Source organism: Triticum dicoccoides, chromosome 2A, assembly GCF_002162155.2.
Source record: "Triticum dicoccoides isolate Atlit2015 ecotype Zavitan chromosome 2A, WEW_v2.0, whole genome shotgun sequence".
NCBI lineage: Eukaryota > Viridiplantae > Streptophyta > Magnoliopsida > Poales > Poaceae > Triticum > Triticum dicoccoides.
The window spans coordinates 145,586,617-145,603,758 of record NC_041382.1 but is presented as its reverse complement, the minus strand read 5'-3'; the positions used below and the strand labels follow the sequence as shown (position 1 = coordinate 145,603,758).

Genomic DNA, 17,142 nt, shown 5'->3' with positions numbered 1-17,142 from the left:
GATCTGATCGTGGAGGAGAATATTTGAGTTACGAGTTTGGTGTACATTTGAAACAATGCGGAATAGTTTCGCAACTCACGCCACTCGGAACACCACAGCGTAATGGTGTGTCCGAACGTCATAATCGTACTTTACTAGATATGGTGCGATCTATGATGTCTCTTACTGATTTACCACTATCATTTTGGGGATATGCTCTAGAGACGGCCGCATTCACGTTAAATAGGGCACCATCAAAATCCGTTGAGATGACGCCTTATGAACTGTGGTTTAGCAAGAAACCAAAGTTGTCGTTTCTGAAAGTTTGGGGCTGCGATGCTTATGTGAGAAAGCTTCAACCTGATAAGCTCGAACCCAAATCGGAGAAATGTGTCTTCATAGGATATCCAAAGGAAACTATTGGATACACCTTCTATCACAGATCCGAAGGCAAGACTTTTGTTGCTAAATTTGGAAACTTTCTAGAGAAGGAGTTTCTCTCGAAAGAAGTGAGTGGGAGGAAAGTAGAACTTGATGAGGTAACTGTACCTGCTCCCTTATTGGAAAGTAGTACATCACAGAAACCAGTTTCTGTGACACCTACACCAATTAGTGAGGAAGCTAATGATGATGATCATGAAACTTCAGAACAAGATACTACTGAACCTCGTAGATCAACCAGAGTAAGATCCGCACCAGAGTGGTACGGTAATACTGTTGGAAGTCATGCTACTAGATCATGATGAACCTACGAACTATTAAGAAGCGATGGTGAGCCCAGATTCCGCAAAATGGCTTGAAGCCATGAAATCTGAGATGGGATCCATGTATGAGAACAAAGTATGGACTTTGGTTGACTTGCCCAATGATCGGCAAGCAATTGAGAATAAATGGATCTTCAAGAAGAAGACTGACGCTGACGGTAATATTACTGTCTACAAAGCTCGACTTGTCGCAAAAGGTTTTCGACAAGTTCAAGGGATTGACTACGATGAGACCTTCTCACCCGTAGTGATGCTTAAGTCTGTCTGAATCATGTTAGCAATTGCCACATTTTATAATTATGAAATTTGGCAGATGGATGTCAAAACTGCATTCCTGAATGGATTTCTGGAAGAAGAGTTGTATATGATGCAACCGAAAGGTTTTGTCGATCCAAAGGGAGCTACAAAGTATGCAAGCTCCAGCGATCCATTTATGGACTGGTGCAAGCTTCTCGGAGTTGGAATAAACGTTTTGATAGTGTGATCAAAGCATTTGGTTTTGTATAGACTATTGGAGAAGCCTGTATTTACAAGAAAGTGAGTAGGAGCTCTGTAGCATTTCTGATATTATATGTAGATGACATATTACTAATCGGAAATGATATAGAATTTCTTAATAGCATAAAGGGATACTTGAATAAGAGTTTTTCAATGAAAGACCTCGGTGAAGCTGCTTACATATTGGGCATTAAGATCTATAGAGATAGACCAAGACGCTTAATTGGACTTTCACAAAGCACATACCTTGACAAAATTTTGAAGATTTCAAAATGGATCAAGCAAAGAAAGGATTCTTGCCTCTGTTACAAGGTGTGAAATTGAGTAAGACTCAATGCCCGACCAATGCAGAAGATAGAGAGAAAATGAAAGATGTTCCCTATGCTTCAACCATAGGCTCTATCATGTATGCAATGCTGTGTACCAGACCTGATGTGTGTCTTGCTATAAGTCTAGCAGGGAGGTACCAAAGTAATCCAGGAGTGGATCACTGGACAGCGGTCAAGAACATCCTGAAATACCTGAAAAGGACTAAGGATATGTTTCCCATATATGGAGGTGACAAAGAGCTCATAGTAAATGGTTACGTTGATGCAAGCTTTGACACTGATCCGGACGATTCTAAATCGCAAACCGGATACGTGTTTACATTAAACGGTGGAGTTGTCAGTTGGTGCAGTTCTAAACAAAGCGTTGTGGCGGGATCTACATGTGAAGCGGAGTACGTAGGTGCTTCGGAAGCAGCAAACAAAGGAGTCTGGATGAAGGAGTTCATATCCGATCTAGGTGTCATACCTAGTGCATCGGGTCCAATGAAAATCTTTTGTGACAATACTGGTGCAATTGCCCTGGCAAAGGAATCCAGATTTCACAAGAGAACCAAGCACATCAAGAGACGCTTCAATTCCATCCGGGATCTAGTCCAGGTGGGAGACATAGAGATTTGCAAGGTACATACGGATCTGAATGTTGTAGACCCATTGACTAAGCCTCTTCCACGAGCAAAACATGATCAGCACCAAAGCTCCATGGGTGTTAGAATCATTATTGTGTAATCTAGATTATTGACTCTAGTGCAAGTGGGAGACTGAAGGAAATATGCCCTAGAGGCAATAATAATGTTATTATTTTATTTCCTTATATCATGATAAATGTTTATTATTCATGCTAGAATTGTATTATCCGGAAACATAATACTTGTGTGAATACATAGACAAACTAAACGTCACTAGTATGCCTCTACTTGACTAGCTCATTAATCAAAGATGGTTATGTTTCCTAACCATAGACATGTGTTGTCATTTGATTAACGGGATCACATTATTAGGAGAATGATGTGATTGACATGACCCATTCCATTAGCTTAGCACCCGATTGTTTAGTATGTTGCTATTGCTTTCTTCATGACTTATACATGTTCCTATGACTATGAGATTATGCAACTCCCGTTTGCCGGAGGAACACTTTGTGTGCTACCAAACGTCACAACGTAACTGGGTGATTATAAAGGAGCTCTACAGGTGTCTCCAATGGTAAATGTTGGGTTGGCGTATTTCGAGATTAGGATTTGTCACTCCGATTGTCGGAGAGGTATCTCTGGGCCCTCTCGGTAATGCACATCACATAAGCCTTGCAAGCATTGCAACTAATGAGTTAGTTGCGAGAAGATGTATTACAAAACGAGTAAAGAGACTTGCCGGTAACGAGATTGAACTAGGTATTGAGATACCGACGATCGAATCTCGGGCAAGTAACATACCGATGACAAAGGGAACAACGTATGTTGTTATGCGGTCTGACCGATAAAGATCTTCGTAGAATATGTAGGAGCCAATATGAGCATCCAGGTTCCGCTATTGGTTATTGACCGGAGACATGTCTCGGTCATGTCTACATTGTTCTCGAACTCGTAGGGTCCGCACGCTTAAGGTTTCGATGACAGCTATATTATGAGTTTATGAGTTTTGATGTACCGAAGTTAGTTCGGAGTCCTGGATGTGATCACGGACATAATGAGGAGTCTCGAAATGGTCGAGACATAAAGATTGATATATTGGACGGCTATATTCGGACAGCGGAAGTGTTCCGGGTGATTTCGGAGAAAACCGGAGTACCGGAGGGTTACCGGAACCCCCCTGGGAGAAGTAATGGGCCATGGGCCTTAGTGGAGAAAGAGAAAGGCAGCCAGGGTGGACCACGCGCCTCCTCCCCCCTGGTCCGAATTGGACTAGGAGAGGGGGGCGGCGCCCCCCTTTCCTTCTCCCTCCCCACTTCCTTCCCCCTCCTAGTAGGAGTCCTACTCCTACTAGGAGGAGGACTCCTCCTTGGCGCGCCTATAGGGCCGGCCGGCCTCCTCCCCTTGCTCCTTTATATACGGGGGCAGGGGCAACCCTAGACACACAAGTTGATCCACGTGATCGTTCTCTTAGCCGTGTGCGGTGCCCCCTTCCACCATAATACTCGATAATATTGTAGCGGTGCTTAGGCGAAGCCCTGCGACGGTAGAACATCAAGATCGTCACCACGCCGTCGTGCTGACGGAACTCTTCCCCGACACTTTGCTGGATCGGAGTCCGGGGATCGTCATCGAGCTGAATGTGTGCTAAAACTCGGAGGTGTCGTAGTTTCGGTGCTTGATCGGTCGGGCCGTGAAGACGTACGACTACATCAACCGCGTTGTCATAACGCTTCCGCTGTCGGTCTACAAGGGTACGTAGATCACACTCTCCCCTCTCGTTGCTATGCATCACCATGATCTTGCGTTTGCGTAGGAAATTTTTTAAAATTACTACGTTCCCCAACAGTCCGGGATTAGGGGGTATCTAGACATCCGGATTATATCCTTTGGCCGGACTATTGGACCATGAAGATACAAGATTGAAGACTTTGTCGCGTGTCCGGATGGGACTCTACTTGGCGTGGAAGGCAAGCTAGGCAATACGGATATGTATATCTCCTCCTTTATAACCAACCTTGTGTAACCCTAGCCCCCTCCGGTGTCTATATAAACCGGAGGGTTTTAGTCCGTAGGACAACATACAATCATACCATAGACTAGCTTATAGGGTTTAGCCTCTCCGATCTCGTGGTAGATCAACTCTTGTACTACTCATATTATCAAGAATAATCAAGCAGGACGTAGGGTTTTACCTCCATCAAGAGGGCCCGAACCTAGGTAAAACATCGTGTCCCCTGCCTCCTGTTACCATCCGTCTTAGACGCACAGTTCGGGACCCTCTACCCGAGATCCGCCGGTTTTGACACCGACAGCCTCCGTCTTCACGGGTGAAGCCAGGAGGACTGCGTGGTCCATTGACCATCAAAACTTCTGCCGTGGGGTCGCTGCTGTCGCACTCGGATGCAGTCTCTGCGGAGCCAGTCGAACAGGCCGTAGAGAGTTTCGTCGGGCTCGATTGCCGCGACTTGGGGGGTGGCCGACTGGAGAGCCACCGCATGCCTCACCCACCGCTGAAGCCTCGATCGACCGGAACGTTTGCTCCGGCGGGCTGCAGGGCGGGAAGTCAGCACAGGAGCCGACCGATACTGAGTCGACGGCTGCCGCATGAGGACGCCACGGATGCATGTGTGAAAGTGCATTGCCCCGCGGACGGGGAGCGCCTCGACGTCAAGTGGCGCTTCCTGGAGCCAAGCGGAGTCGTCGGCGATGAACACGACCGCGCCGAGACGGATCTCGCGGCCCTCGGCCAAACCTCCTCCTGAAACCATGTTGATGGGGATCGGGAAAATCGCAACTTCTCCAACAAGTCGCTAAGACATCCGCCCCACGGTGGGCGCCAACTGTCGTGGTTCTAAGTCTGACAGTAGAATGGGGGTAGGGATGTAGAGGCAAGATCCTAGCTATGGAGGAGTTGTACACGCGAGTTTTACGAGTTCAGGCCCTTCTCAGAGGAAGTAACAGCCCTACGTCTCGGAGCCCGGAGGCGGTCGACTGGATTATATGCTTGTGTGTTACAGGGGGTGCGAACCCCCGTGCCTGTGGAGGGGGGTGGCTTATATAGAGTGCGCCAGGACCCCAGCCAGCCCACGACACAGAGGGTTTAAGGTACATTGAAGAGAGAACGTTACTGGTAACGCCCACATTAAACTACTGTGAATGCCAATTAAGCCTATGAGTAAATGCTCGACCGTTGCATATACAGAGTGGCTTTAGCTCTTCTGCCCGTCGAGTGACTTCTGCGACGGTCGAGTGACATCGATTCTTCCGAGTGGAACGTTTCCGGTCGAGTGGATGATGGTACCCTTTGGATGATCCTGGCTTTAGGGTGCTGTCCTAGGGGAGGATGTCTAGGTCAGGTCTATGACCCTACCCTAGGTATGTAGCTTCATCAGCGGCTGCCACCTAGGTCAGAGAGAGGGAGAGGAGGGAGAGAGTGAAGCGAGAGGGGATTGGCTCGGATCTTGACCGCATCCAACCGACATCCGCGGTTCCGACCGCAAATGCGCCGTTAATGCGCGGAGGGCATCGGTTGGCTACGGTGACACCTGATTCGTGGGCCCGGCCGGTCAGTTCGGTGCTTAACACGGGCGAAGCGGGCAGTTTCGCGACTTGGTAGTTCTTTTTGCCTCGGATTAGAAAAAAAGTGATAGTTTTCCGCACAAAATCATAAAATTGTAGTTTTTCGACACGTTCCCGTGAAATGTGGTAGTTTTTGATTAAATACTCTGGTAAGTCCATCACATTTGAAAGGGATGAGCAGATCAAAAATTTGCACACAAGCAAACAACTGTTTTTTGCATCTGCTTACACCCAAAACACAAACATACGCAACCGAACAACATGCATCCCGCTGGGCCTTGATGCAATGCAGACAACCGATAAACATGCAGATGTTGACTTTTTGCTTGCATATACTCAGCCGGGTCCAACTAGAACAAATATGCAAAGGGCAAAAAACGGTGCAGCCTAAACTAATGATTATTACTCCATTTACATGATCCATGCTTTGATACTGTAACAGTAACAGGCAGCACACCCTCGGAGGGCAGCGGGCAGGCGGCGTCCCTGGGGTGTGGCGACGTGGCCCCGTGCCGTGCACACGTGCCAGTGTGCCCTTGGCAAGCGAGCACCGCACCATCTCTCGCCGTATTCGACTCCACCGCCCGCCCCCTGGATTGGGAGCCAAGAAAAGCAGACCATTGTTTCAAAAAAGAAAAAGAAAAGCAGACCATAGATCCTCGGAAACCAGCGCCTCCGATCCATTCCGCCTCTGCCGCTTGCTCCCCCGCCGCAGCCCTGCACCCGGAGGCTGCCTGCTTCTCCTGCCCAGCGCTCCCGCAAGTCGCAGGCAAGGTGATAAATAAACTCCCTGCTCTTTTTCGTTAAATTCGTTCGTCCATCCATGCTGCTGCTGTGTGAGTTTTGATTTTGATGCGCTAGGTTGCAAATTTAGTGGATTTCCTTCTGCTGCCTCTGCCTTGAGACCGAGAGGCTCTGATTTTGCTCGGCTGATTAGTTGAAGCTACTTGCAACCAGTATATGCATATGCCTTATGAGCTGTTTGTTTGTTGTAATGCAAATTAAGGGGTTTCGCCCGACGAAACACCCAACACGAAGAGTTTCTTTTGATTCAAGCCCATGGCCGTAGTTCTTGCAGTTTGAATTACCAATATATACTTATGTTCGAGCATGATTATTTGCCACAGAACTTCTTCTAGATGCTCTGCAGCCACTGTCTGTAATGCACTTCCTTATTCAGTGATGATTTGTGGATAGATTTTTCCTGTTTGATAAATTCTTCATGAATTTACTGTAGAAATGGCTCGACCTGAGGAGAACGCGAAATTCCCCAGCTGTGATGCCTACTTTGACACTATCCAGTCCAAGAAGAAGCTCCCACTAGCTTTGCAGGAATCCCTGACCGCCGCCTTTGCTCAGATCCCAGTCGCATCGTTTCCTGATGTTCCTAGTGGCCGAGGTATGCACTTCTGCAAAAGAAACGACTCAATCTGCATATTCTTTCTGCCTTATATTTTTTTGTCACATATATGTTGTAGTGTTTGTAACGACCGATATTCTCTCTCTGCTGTAGTGACCGAAATTCCTGGAGAAACTTCCGTTCTTGATGCTGTTAGAATTTTATCTGAGCACAACATAAGGGCAGCGCCAGTGCTTAACCCTGAACCTGGGGCTCCAGCTGATTGGCAAGGGAGGTATCTTGGCATCATCGAGTACTCAGCCATCATCCTTTGGGTACTAGATAATGCTGATCTCGCGGCCGTAGCTCTGTCAGCTGGATCAGCAACTGCTGCAGGAGTTGGAATGGGTGCTGTTGGTGCAGTGGGCGTGGCAGCATTAGGTGTAACCGGCCCGGCAGCTGTCGCTGGATTGACTGCTGCTGCAGTAGGGGCTGCTGTTGCTGGCGGGTTAACTGCTGAAAAGGGTGTTGCGAAGGATGGAGTTACTGCTGCTGATCATTTAGGGGAAGATTTCTACAAAGTTCTGCTTCAGCAAGAACCTTTCAAATCGACTACAGTATGACAATTGCTCTATCTTGAAGCTTTTTTTTTTTGTTATGTTGATCAAGCATTGAATCCATGCACCAAGAGCAACGTAATCGACTTAATGTTTTGTTGTTTTGCTAAAACAAAGTTCAGATACACTTAAGTTAAAACCCAGTATTCAAAACCAGATGGGACTGGCATTCTGACCAAAAAGACCGTGACCTTAGTCCGGTTTCTAATTTAAAGACTGATTGAGAAAGAACTTGTTTTTTCTAGTGTCAGTTTGTGATTGGGGGCCTCCTCACATTCCACAGATCTGTGTGCTATGGCCCTGACATCAATCGGGTTGGGATTCTTTGTGGTTGAGAACTAACTGATATATTTGTGCATATAGTACGTTCATATAAGTATATGAACTAATTTATGTGAATTATTTAAATGTGGTTTTTTAGCCACCGTGGGATTGTTTGAACTGGTGGGCTGGCGCCGTTTTCACGGCTGTTTTTTTGTTAATTGTCTTGTCTCGTTTTGTACATGACGGTTATGCCATCCAACCTGACATAATTCATACAGTCTTGCTTGGCTTTGTGGTATTTCAGCTGCACTAAAATTTGTTGCTAAGGTTTATTTGGTCGACCCTTTAATTTCGCATTGCATGAATATCTTCTCTTGTAGACCCTGTTAACTTTGTATCCTTTCTCCTTTTCTTGTAGGTTCGGTCAATTGTTGAGTCCTACCCATGGTCTCCTTTTGTGCCTGTTACACTTGACAGTTCAATGCTTGCCGTACTACTGTTGCTCTCCAAGTACAGGTTGAGGAATGTGCCTGTGATCGAACCTGATAAGCCAGTTATTAAGAACTTCATTACTCAGACTGGTGTTGTTAAAGGACTTCAGCAGTGTAAAGGAAGGGATTGGTTCGACTATATTTCGGCACTTCCTCTTTCAGACTTGGGGCTTCCATTCATGTCTCTTGATGAGGTTATTTGTCTCACTTCGCTGCCTCTTTAGTTAAACTCTTGTCTTGGTAGTGTAAGATTTAATCCTCTGTGCTATCCCGATTACTGCAGGCTGCAAAATCTGAAGCAGGACCTTTGAATAGGCTTTGACTCTGTTATAAGAACTGTTTAATGAGAAATTTACGATATTGTGTTATCTTCAGGTTATTACGGTTAACAGTGATGATCTAATCTTAGAAGCTTTCAAGTGCATGAAGGATAACAAAATTGGCGGTGTACCCGTAGTAGAAGGTCCCCGAAGGAAACTTGTTGGTAGTGTGAGCATAAGGGACATTCGCTTCCTGTTGCTTAGGCCTGACTTATTTTCTGATTTCAGGCACGAAGCGACTCAACCCAATGATTTATTCCCCTGTGTCTTTTTCTTCTTCTTTCAAATATGTCTCTTCACGTGTCTAATGATACTTTTGATCCATCCAGGCACCTTACCGTGTTGGATTTCATGAAGGCTCTAGGTTCCACTCTTCCTGACTCGGGGGACAATGGGCTGGTGAAGCCGCCACTCACCTGTGCACCTGATGCTTCCATGGGCAGCGTGATCGACAGCATCGGGTCGAGGATAACCCACCGGATATACGTGGTGGATGGCGACTTTGAGGTGGTCGGTGTTGTGACACTGCGAGATGTGATCTCTTGCTTCATCCACGAGCCCCCTGGCTTCTGCGACAGTTATCTTGCTTCAGCGATGGAGAAGCTCGAGGACAAGGGCGATGCCGATTCCTCCGTTGAGAACAGCTGAGCCCTCCGTTGAGAACAGCTGAGCTCTCGGGAGCGCAAGACGGTGGAAATAACAGACAGGGTTAGTGAGCAAGTCTTGTAGTTGGGCTGATTCGTTCATGTTGTGGTGTTGATACAGTAAATTCTGTGTGGGGTGACAACACATTTCAGTGCCTCTGTTGGTGTCAACTGTGCGTTGCTGAGTTGGCTGATCCGCACCTGTTTCCTGATGCAAACACTGCAGTGGCGATTCTGTGATGTGTAAAAGGGTTAACGAACCAATGATTACCCAATCTCAGTCGTCATGTGTACCTCTGTATCCTCCTCGATCAATCGAGTAGTCTGATGTATGGCAGTTGTTTAAGCCTTGCAGGCGTGCGCAGGTTTTCTGTTTTATCCTTGAGCTAGCAATATAATGTTTTTGCTACTTACTCCCTTGGATCAATGTTATTTGTTGCTCACTTAGTGCGACTATAGCACAAGATTGTACTAATTGAGCGACAAATAATGGATCAGACTACTAAGTTAGGTACAGAAGAATTCATGGCCAACAACGTTTTCTTACATGACATGGAGTCTAGATCCAAAAGTAACTAAACACTAATATACATAGAAAAAGTTCCACCAACAGTGCCCTTTGCCCACTGCGCTGAACACCAGCGTGTACATCGAGGACGGAGATCAGCTATGGCGCAACTCTGGCACGATCTTCTCATTCACGAACAAATGGCACCACACGACCCCAAGACTCTGCGGATACAGTTCTTCACGTGTTAAGATTTGGAAAGCTAGAAGCAATTCAAGCACCAGCATCGTCCATTCTCTAAGATCTGCTGAGTGAAAAAAGAGGCAAACATCTCAAGGAAATAGTAGTAGTATAGTACTCACAACATCATGAGCCCGAGCATGACGCAAGTGGTCACCAAGATGTCCGAGTAGTCGAACACCGCCGGCGCTCCCGGAACCAGGACGGCGTCGATGAGGTAGACGGTGAGCCGGTAGTTGTAGACGACGGTGCCGGTGACCCTGGCCTCGACCGGCATCGTGAACGATGCCGGCGACGAGGAGAGCTCCATGGCGCCTCCGTAGTACCAGATGGTGACCATGCCGTACCCCCAGCGGCCGCCGTCGAGCGTCTGCACCTCAATATGCCTGTGGCCGTGGGTCAGCAAGCGCTCCACGTCGGCGGAGCGCGCCGCCAGCCCGTGGTGGAGAAGGAGTTGCTGAAGCGCGGGGCGAACGCCGCGACCGCGCCGTCGTCCGGGCAGAACACGGTGAGCCCCGCGTAGCTCCGCTCGCGGAGCACCTGGCCCACGCCGGCCGTGGCGGCGACGAGGCCGGCGAAGGCGCCGCACCCGCTCTTGGACATGATCTGCTCGATCGCCAAGCCCCCCGGCGGCGTCGCCTCGGGCGGTTGTGCCTCGGCGCAGGGGACGAGCATGAGGAGGAGCAGGATGGCTCCGGCGAACTGCATTGTGCTTGATTTCTCTCGGCTGGTGGTATTTCTTTACCCTGAGAAGCGAGAATAATGGAGGTATGGTGGACAGGGTTTCTCTCGGCTGGTGTTTTGGCTTGGCCTAGTTCTTTCGGGGGCTCAGGCCAGGGCAGGAGGCTGGGGGAAGAAGGGTTTTTGGCTGATCCACGGCCGCGGGCAAATCGAGGTGCGGACGCCGCCCATGTGCAACGCCCCGGTCGCCATTTTCTCCTTGCTGGTGGTATGGCAAGAAATGGTGGGCTTTATGGCGCCGTGACAGAAGCTGTGGCTATGGCTGACTGAGGAAAGTGTACACCCATGGCCATGGATGGTGCCAACTTTGCAAGGGCGGAGCGCGGTGACTTATCAGGGCAAGCCTTGGGACTTTTCCACGAAGCATCGTGTGCGGTGAAATTTGACACGTCCTGGTATGTTGCACACGTGAGCTACAGTAGGCTTCACTTTGCGCAATGATATTGAGGAAATCTGCCCCCTACACGTTCCCAGACAGCGCCGACTCGTCCCTCAAATGTCCTCATTTGCAATCACAAGTTTGATATCCGAAACCCCGTATCCATGCAAATACACACACGTCGATCATTACACGTACACACAACTTCGATAGCAACTGAAACGAGCAACCCACGTACGGGGCGGTTCCTCATTCTGTTGCGGAAGGGCAAAAAGGAGGCTACCCAATTCCGCCAGGGTTAGTGAGCAAGTCTTGTAGCTGGACCGATTCGTTCAGGTTGCGGTGTTGATGCAGTAAATTATGTGTGGGGGTGACAAGGCAATTCAGTGCTCTGTTAGCGTGCTTTAGTCTGTCAGCTGTGTGTTCCTGAGTTCGCTGATCCGCACCTGTTTCCTGGTGCAAACACTGCAGTGGCGATTCTGCGACGTGTAGAAACGTTAACGTACCGAAGGTTGCCTAATCTCAGTCATGTGTACCTCTGTATCCTCCTCGATCAATCAATCGAGTAGTCTGATGTATGGCACTTGTTTAAGATTGCAGGCGTGCGCAGGTTTTCTTTTTTATCCTTGAGCTAGCAATACAATCTTTCTACTAAGTAATGTCTGAGGTACAGAAGAATTCATGGCCAGCAACATTTTCTTGCATCACTCACATGAAGTCTAGTTCCTAAAGTAACTAAACACTTGTATACTCCTTCTGTAAAGAAATATAACAGTGTTTAGATCACTAAAGGAGTACATAGAAAAAGTTGCTCGCAAGAACACATATATACATAGACAGAGAAGACGCAAGCACAGGAGATGGTAGTGTTTAGACAAGTCACAGACATACACCGTGCAAAACGACGGCCATGGGATACATAAACTTAACGTGCCACCAGTCGGTACATCAGGGACGGAGATCTGACCGTGAAGGAGGCTTGCAGCAGGACTACGGGAGAGGGGACGCACGGAAGCGATCACGAACTAAGGTTCTTGTCGCCCTATGGCGCAACTTCGGTACGATCTTCTCATGCACGAATGACAGAAAGAACACACGACCCCAAGACTCTGCGGACGAGAGATGGATACAGTTAACGTGTAGAATTAAGATTTGGAAAGATAGAAGCAATTCAAGCTGAATACGAAGGGAGGCAAACAGCTCAAGGAAATAGTAGTATACTCACAAGGTGACGATCCCGAGCAAGAAGCAAACGGTCACCAGGCTGTCCGAGTAGTCGAACACCGCCGGCGCTCCCGGAACCAGCACGGCGTCGATGAGGTAGAGAGTGAGGCGGTCGTTGTAGACGACCGTGTTGGTGACCCTGGCCTCGTCCGGCATCGTGAACGACGGCGGCGACGAAGAGAGCCTCATGGTGCCTCCGCAGTCGCAGATGGTGAGCATGCCGTAGCCCCAGCGGCCCCGATCGAGCGTCCGCACCTCGATTTCCCCGCCGAGGCGGGTCAACAAGGAGAGCTCCACCTCGGAGGAGCGTACCGCCAGTCCGTGGTACAGAAGAAGCGAGGCCTGGCGGTCGGCGGTGAGGTTGCTGAACCGCGGGGTGAACGCCGCGACAGCGCCGTCGTCCGGGCAGAACACGGTGAGCCCCGCGTCGCTCTGCTCGCGGAGCACCTGGCCCACGCCGGCCGTGGCGGCGACGAGGCCGGCGAAGGCGCCGCACCCGTTCTTGGACAGGATCTGCCCGATCGCCATGCCCCGCGGCGGCGTCGCCTCGGGCGGTTGTCCCTCGGCACAGGGGACGAGCAGCAGGAGGAGCAGGATGGTGGTGCAGGGGGCGACGGCTCCGGCGAACGGCATTGTGCTTGATTCCCCTGCTCGCCCAAGCTAGCTGGAAGAGTTTCTTTACCCTGAGATTCTGAGAAGCGAGAATAATGGAGGTATGGTGGATAGGGTTTCTCTCGACTGGTGTTTTGGTCTTCGGCTTTCATGCCGTGTTCCGGTGGTTCTGTCTTGATTGCAGTTCTGTTTCTGGCCCTGCCCATTTTCTCTTTGCTGGTACTAGTAGTATGGCAAGAAACGAAAATGATACACTTACGGCAAGTTTCTACGGATTGAAGTTACGGAAAGCTCTCCCACCAATCATTCCCCCTCGTGATTTGCACCGTTGGGCCGCTCTCCCCTCTATTCTCCAACCATAATTTGCCACATCCGCCTTTATGCCGTTTGTGACAGAAGCTGTGGCTATGGCCGAGGAAAGTGTACACCGATGGATGGCGGTAATTTTGCAAGGACGGAGCGGGATAACCTATATATCAAGCCTTGGGGCCTTCCACGAAGATACGTGCGCGGTGAAATTTGACACGTCCTGCTAGCTGGACACGTGAGTTACGATGGTTTGCACTTTGAACATTGGTATTTAGCGCTTGCGGTAAGTTGATCCAAGCAGACATAATGAATTTCGGTTTGAACCAGAGTTAACATGTTCTAACAGCATCTACACCTGGACTGAGAAAATCTGCCCCCTAGAAGTTCGCGGACAGCGCCAACCCATCGCTTAAATGTCCTCATTTGCAACCACAACTTTTACATTCGAAACCCCCATATTCATGCAAACACTTACACGTACACACAACTTCTATAGTAACTGAAACGAGCAACCCACGCACGAAGCGGTTCCTCGTTCTATTGCGGAAGGGCAAAAAGGAGGCTACCCAATTCCGCCAGTCCACCGCTGGCCAGACCGGTGGTTCCCTCCCTCTCCGTCTGCTACTCTGACGGCAGGAGAGCGAGGGTACCCTGGAACTGGGGGCCCGGCGTGTAGATACTAGGTTAGTGGTCTTGGCGGCGGCGTTGAGTTGGGGATGACGGTGCCCGTTTAAAATAAGTGTGTCGGCGTTCGATCCCCTTCCCGACGAAGCTTTGGGCAGAGTTGGCGAGTAGATGTGTCACCGGGGCAACATTACGCAACATGTCGTCAGTTGCCAAAGTGTCACCGGTTCCCGCATCATTGCAGCCCCACGAACAATACCTCACGGAAGTTGAAGCACTCCTAATGTCCTCTCCACAACTTTCCTACCACTTACATGCATTTGTGCAAAAAGACATTGTTTTCTACCTCGGGGGATTTGAATACAATCTTCAAAAATGTCGTCCACTAAGGATAGATACCATCGACAAGGGGTTGTAACCCATTGTTACTGTTGCTAGATTATATATCAAACATGGTGTTTCGGTGATAATTTTAGAATTGGTATCCATGCTAGCTTAGTTCTCAAGCGTGGTGTTGCGGGTAGGTTTCTTTTTCAAATTTCTTGAATGGACTGGAGGAACACATTGAGAGAAATTCATTTCTCTCCAACAATTCTAGTGCTAGCTAGAAGTAAGATGAAGCTAGTAACTTTTTCATGCGGTAGCTAGTAAGATGACGGCTAGAAACTGAATCTACACTCTTCCTATTCTCTTCGCATGGGAGTTGAGTGTAGAAAAAAGGGACAACCAATGCTTAATTAACCATGCTTATTCATATTATTCTACTCATCATAACAAGTGAAACAAGGTACAAACATTGATCTTCTAGTTAGTTTTTTCTTCTTGTTTCTTATTTTCTGCTAATCGCAGATATAATTCCAACTGAAGTGCTACTTACAGTTGTTGTTTTTCATTTCATTTCCAAAGCAGGGTGTTGATTTTGATCCACTTCAATCATTCTTCAATCTGATCAATCATTCACGGAGGATCAGAAAAGTGTTATCAAACAAATGGGTTTTGGTCATTTGTTGGAATGGGCTTATTTTTTTGCCTACAGACATTTACCACTGGATTGCATTCCAATGTGATACATCTACAAGAACACAAACTCTTGAGAATGGGTTTTCTGTCACTACTACAACCAACACCATTCACACCATGTTAGAAATTCCTATTGGAAATAGGAAAATAGAGAACACTTGTTCTCAAGAAAACAACAATTTAATTCACCAATTAGTTAGTTGGGAAGGCTATATTCCTTCTAACGAAAATTTGTGTTCGCTCATAAAACTAGATGTGCCTCTAGAGCTATTCTCAAAGGTATTCTTTGTTGTTGCCATGGCTTCCTTTCTTTGCCTTTCTACATATTGTTTGCCAAGGACAAATTATTACAATGGTGTCTTTCTACTAGGCTCTTTATCCGATACCAACCTTTGTTTGTTCTTGATGTCTTGCTATTGAAATAGAAAATTTCATATTAGCATTAACACAAAATAGTGAAATCATTGCTGGTGGTTGTAGTTTTCTTCTGGTGGTATGTGATGTCCTGACTTATTAGGGATGATAGACTACTCATATCAATAAGGAATTCATTCTTTTCCGGGAGCCCATTTGGACAGAACTCCAAAGTTAAGCGTGCTCAGCTTGGAGTAGTGTCAGGATGGGTGACGACCGGGAAGTTGCTCCCGGGTGCGCATGAGTGAGGACAAAGTGCGCAGAAAAAGACTAGTATTGATCTGTGGGGCTAGTCTAGATCCCGCCAGGAGTAACGGCCACCGGCGGGTGTGTCCGGGGCGTTACATGGTAGGCTCTATTTTAGTGTATTTCATCTCTCGTCTTGAAAGAGCACACGTAATTTATATTTATTACGTCACACATAGTGGCATATTTTAGTTTTTTCCAAACCTCATATTTTGAATTTATGATAACTTATGAGTTCAGTCTTGGCAAAAAAATCGAGGATCAGTGTTTGGTATACCAACATAATCAAATCATACACTCTGCTTGACTCTCAACCTACTTCAAACAACACATTTGGGAGGTTGGCTATAAGTATTATTGTTCCTCAATTTTTAGAAGCTTTATTTTTCTTATCTTTGTGATTTCACTGCTTACTAATTCCCTATCAACTCAAATAGTTAAAACACATTTCCGCAACCCTTTTTTGCAGGATATCACTTGCAAGATGGGGATAAGTACACTATACTAACCAACATCAAGAAATACATTCATGAAAAAAAATGTCAATTGAGTATTTTGTTGAGTTACCCTTCTTCCAGTTGATTGGTTGCTACTTTACTGTTTTGTTTAAATTTTTTGTTGCATATTACTTAACTCTATTGTCTGTTAATTTAAATATATTTTTCTGTAGCCAACATGCCAAACTCAACATGCAATTATTGTCTCAAAGTTTCTTCCAAAGAATAGTTGAGAATTCTATCCCAATGGTGAAAGCATACATAGATGATCTTTTGTTGGTAGTTTCAACCAAAAAATCTTTGTCAAACAGTTGGGAAACATGTGTTTACCAAAAAGCACATCGGCTTCTGCTTCCATAGATCTTTCAAGCATATTTCGGAATTTCTGCTTAGAAATTGCAGTGCAATCTATTGTCCAAGAACCAACTAACCAGCCTCTCATTAAAGAAGTACTAACGCAGATGGTAAACAAATTTACAATAAGCTAGGATGAGCGTTTACATATGCTTCAACCATCTGAAAGCATAGATCATCCTCTAGGTGTGAAGCTGATAGAAATCCCTGTTGGAGAAAACACTACAGTTGGCAACCTTCAAGTATACAAGTACATTGGCAAAATTGGTATAATAGAACGCACAACTTTCTTGTTATTCTTTAGTTGAACTAAATTTTTATATCTGGTTCAACAAAACTTTTTGAACAATTGTTCTCAAAAGAAGCAAGCAACAAGCTTTTACTTCTGCAGAAATTCTCACAGACAAAATTCAACTTCGAAACTCCCATTATTTCTCCCTATGGTATGGACTTGTACTCCCATTATGTTGTTTTTCAACTTCAATCTAGTATTCGGTTATTGGTCAAGCTCTTAACTTATC

At 47.0% G+C, this 17,142-nt stretch overlaps 2 protein-coding genes across 2 annotated transcripts; one reads left to right on the top strand and one right to left on the bottom strand.

Annotated features, from left to right (window-relative positions):
* Positions 1-6,347: 6,347 nt before the first annotated feature.
* LOC119353880 (SNF1-related protein kinase regulatory subunit gamma-1-like) lies at positions 6,348-9,799 on the top strand. The gene is made up of 6 exons (XM_037620580.1): positions 6,348-6,552; positions 7,016-7,177; positions 7,292-7,734; positions 8,417-8,683; positions 8,865-9,037; positions 9,139-9,799. The coding sequence occupies exons 2-6, from the start codon at positions 7,018-7,020 to the stop codon at positions 9,455-9,457; spliced, it is 1,362 nt and encodes a 453-aa protein (XP_037476477.1). The 5' UTR covers positions 6,348-6,552; positions 7,016-7,017; the 3' UTR covers positions 9,458-9,799.
* A 2,355-nt stretch (positions 9,800-12,154) lies between these two features.
* Positions 12,155-13,178, bottom strand: LOC119357744 (fasciclin-like arabinogalactan protein 2). Its single transcript, XM_037624594.1, has 2 exons — positions 12,547-13,178; positions 12,155-12,430 (listed from the first exon to the last, which is right to left on the bottom strand). Exons 1-2 carry the CDS (start codon positions 13,176-13,178, stop codon positions 12,391-12,393), a joined length of 672 nt encoding a protein of 223 aa, XP_037480491.1. The 3' UTR covers positions 12,155-12,390.
* Positions 13,179-17,142: the final 3,964 nt, after the last annotated feature.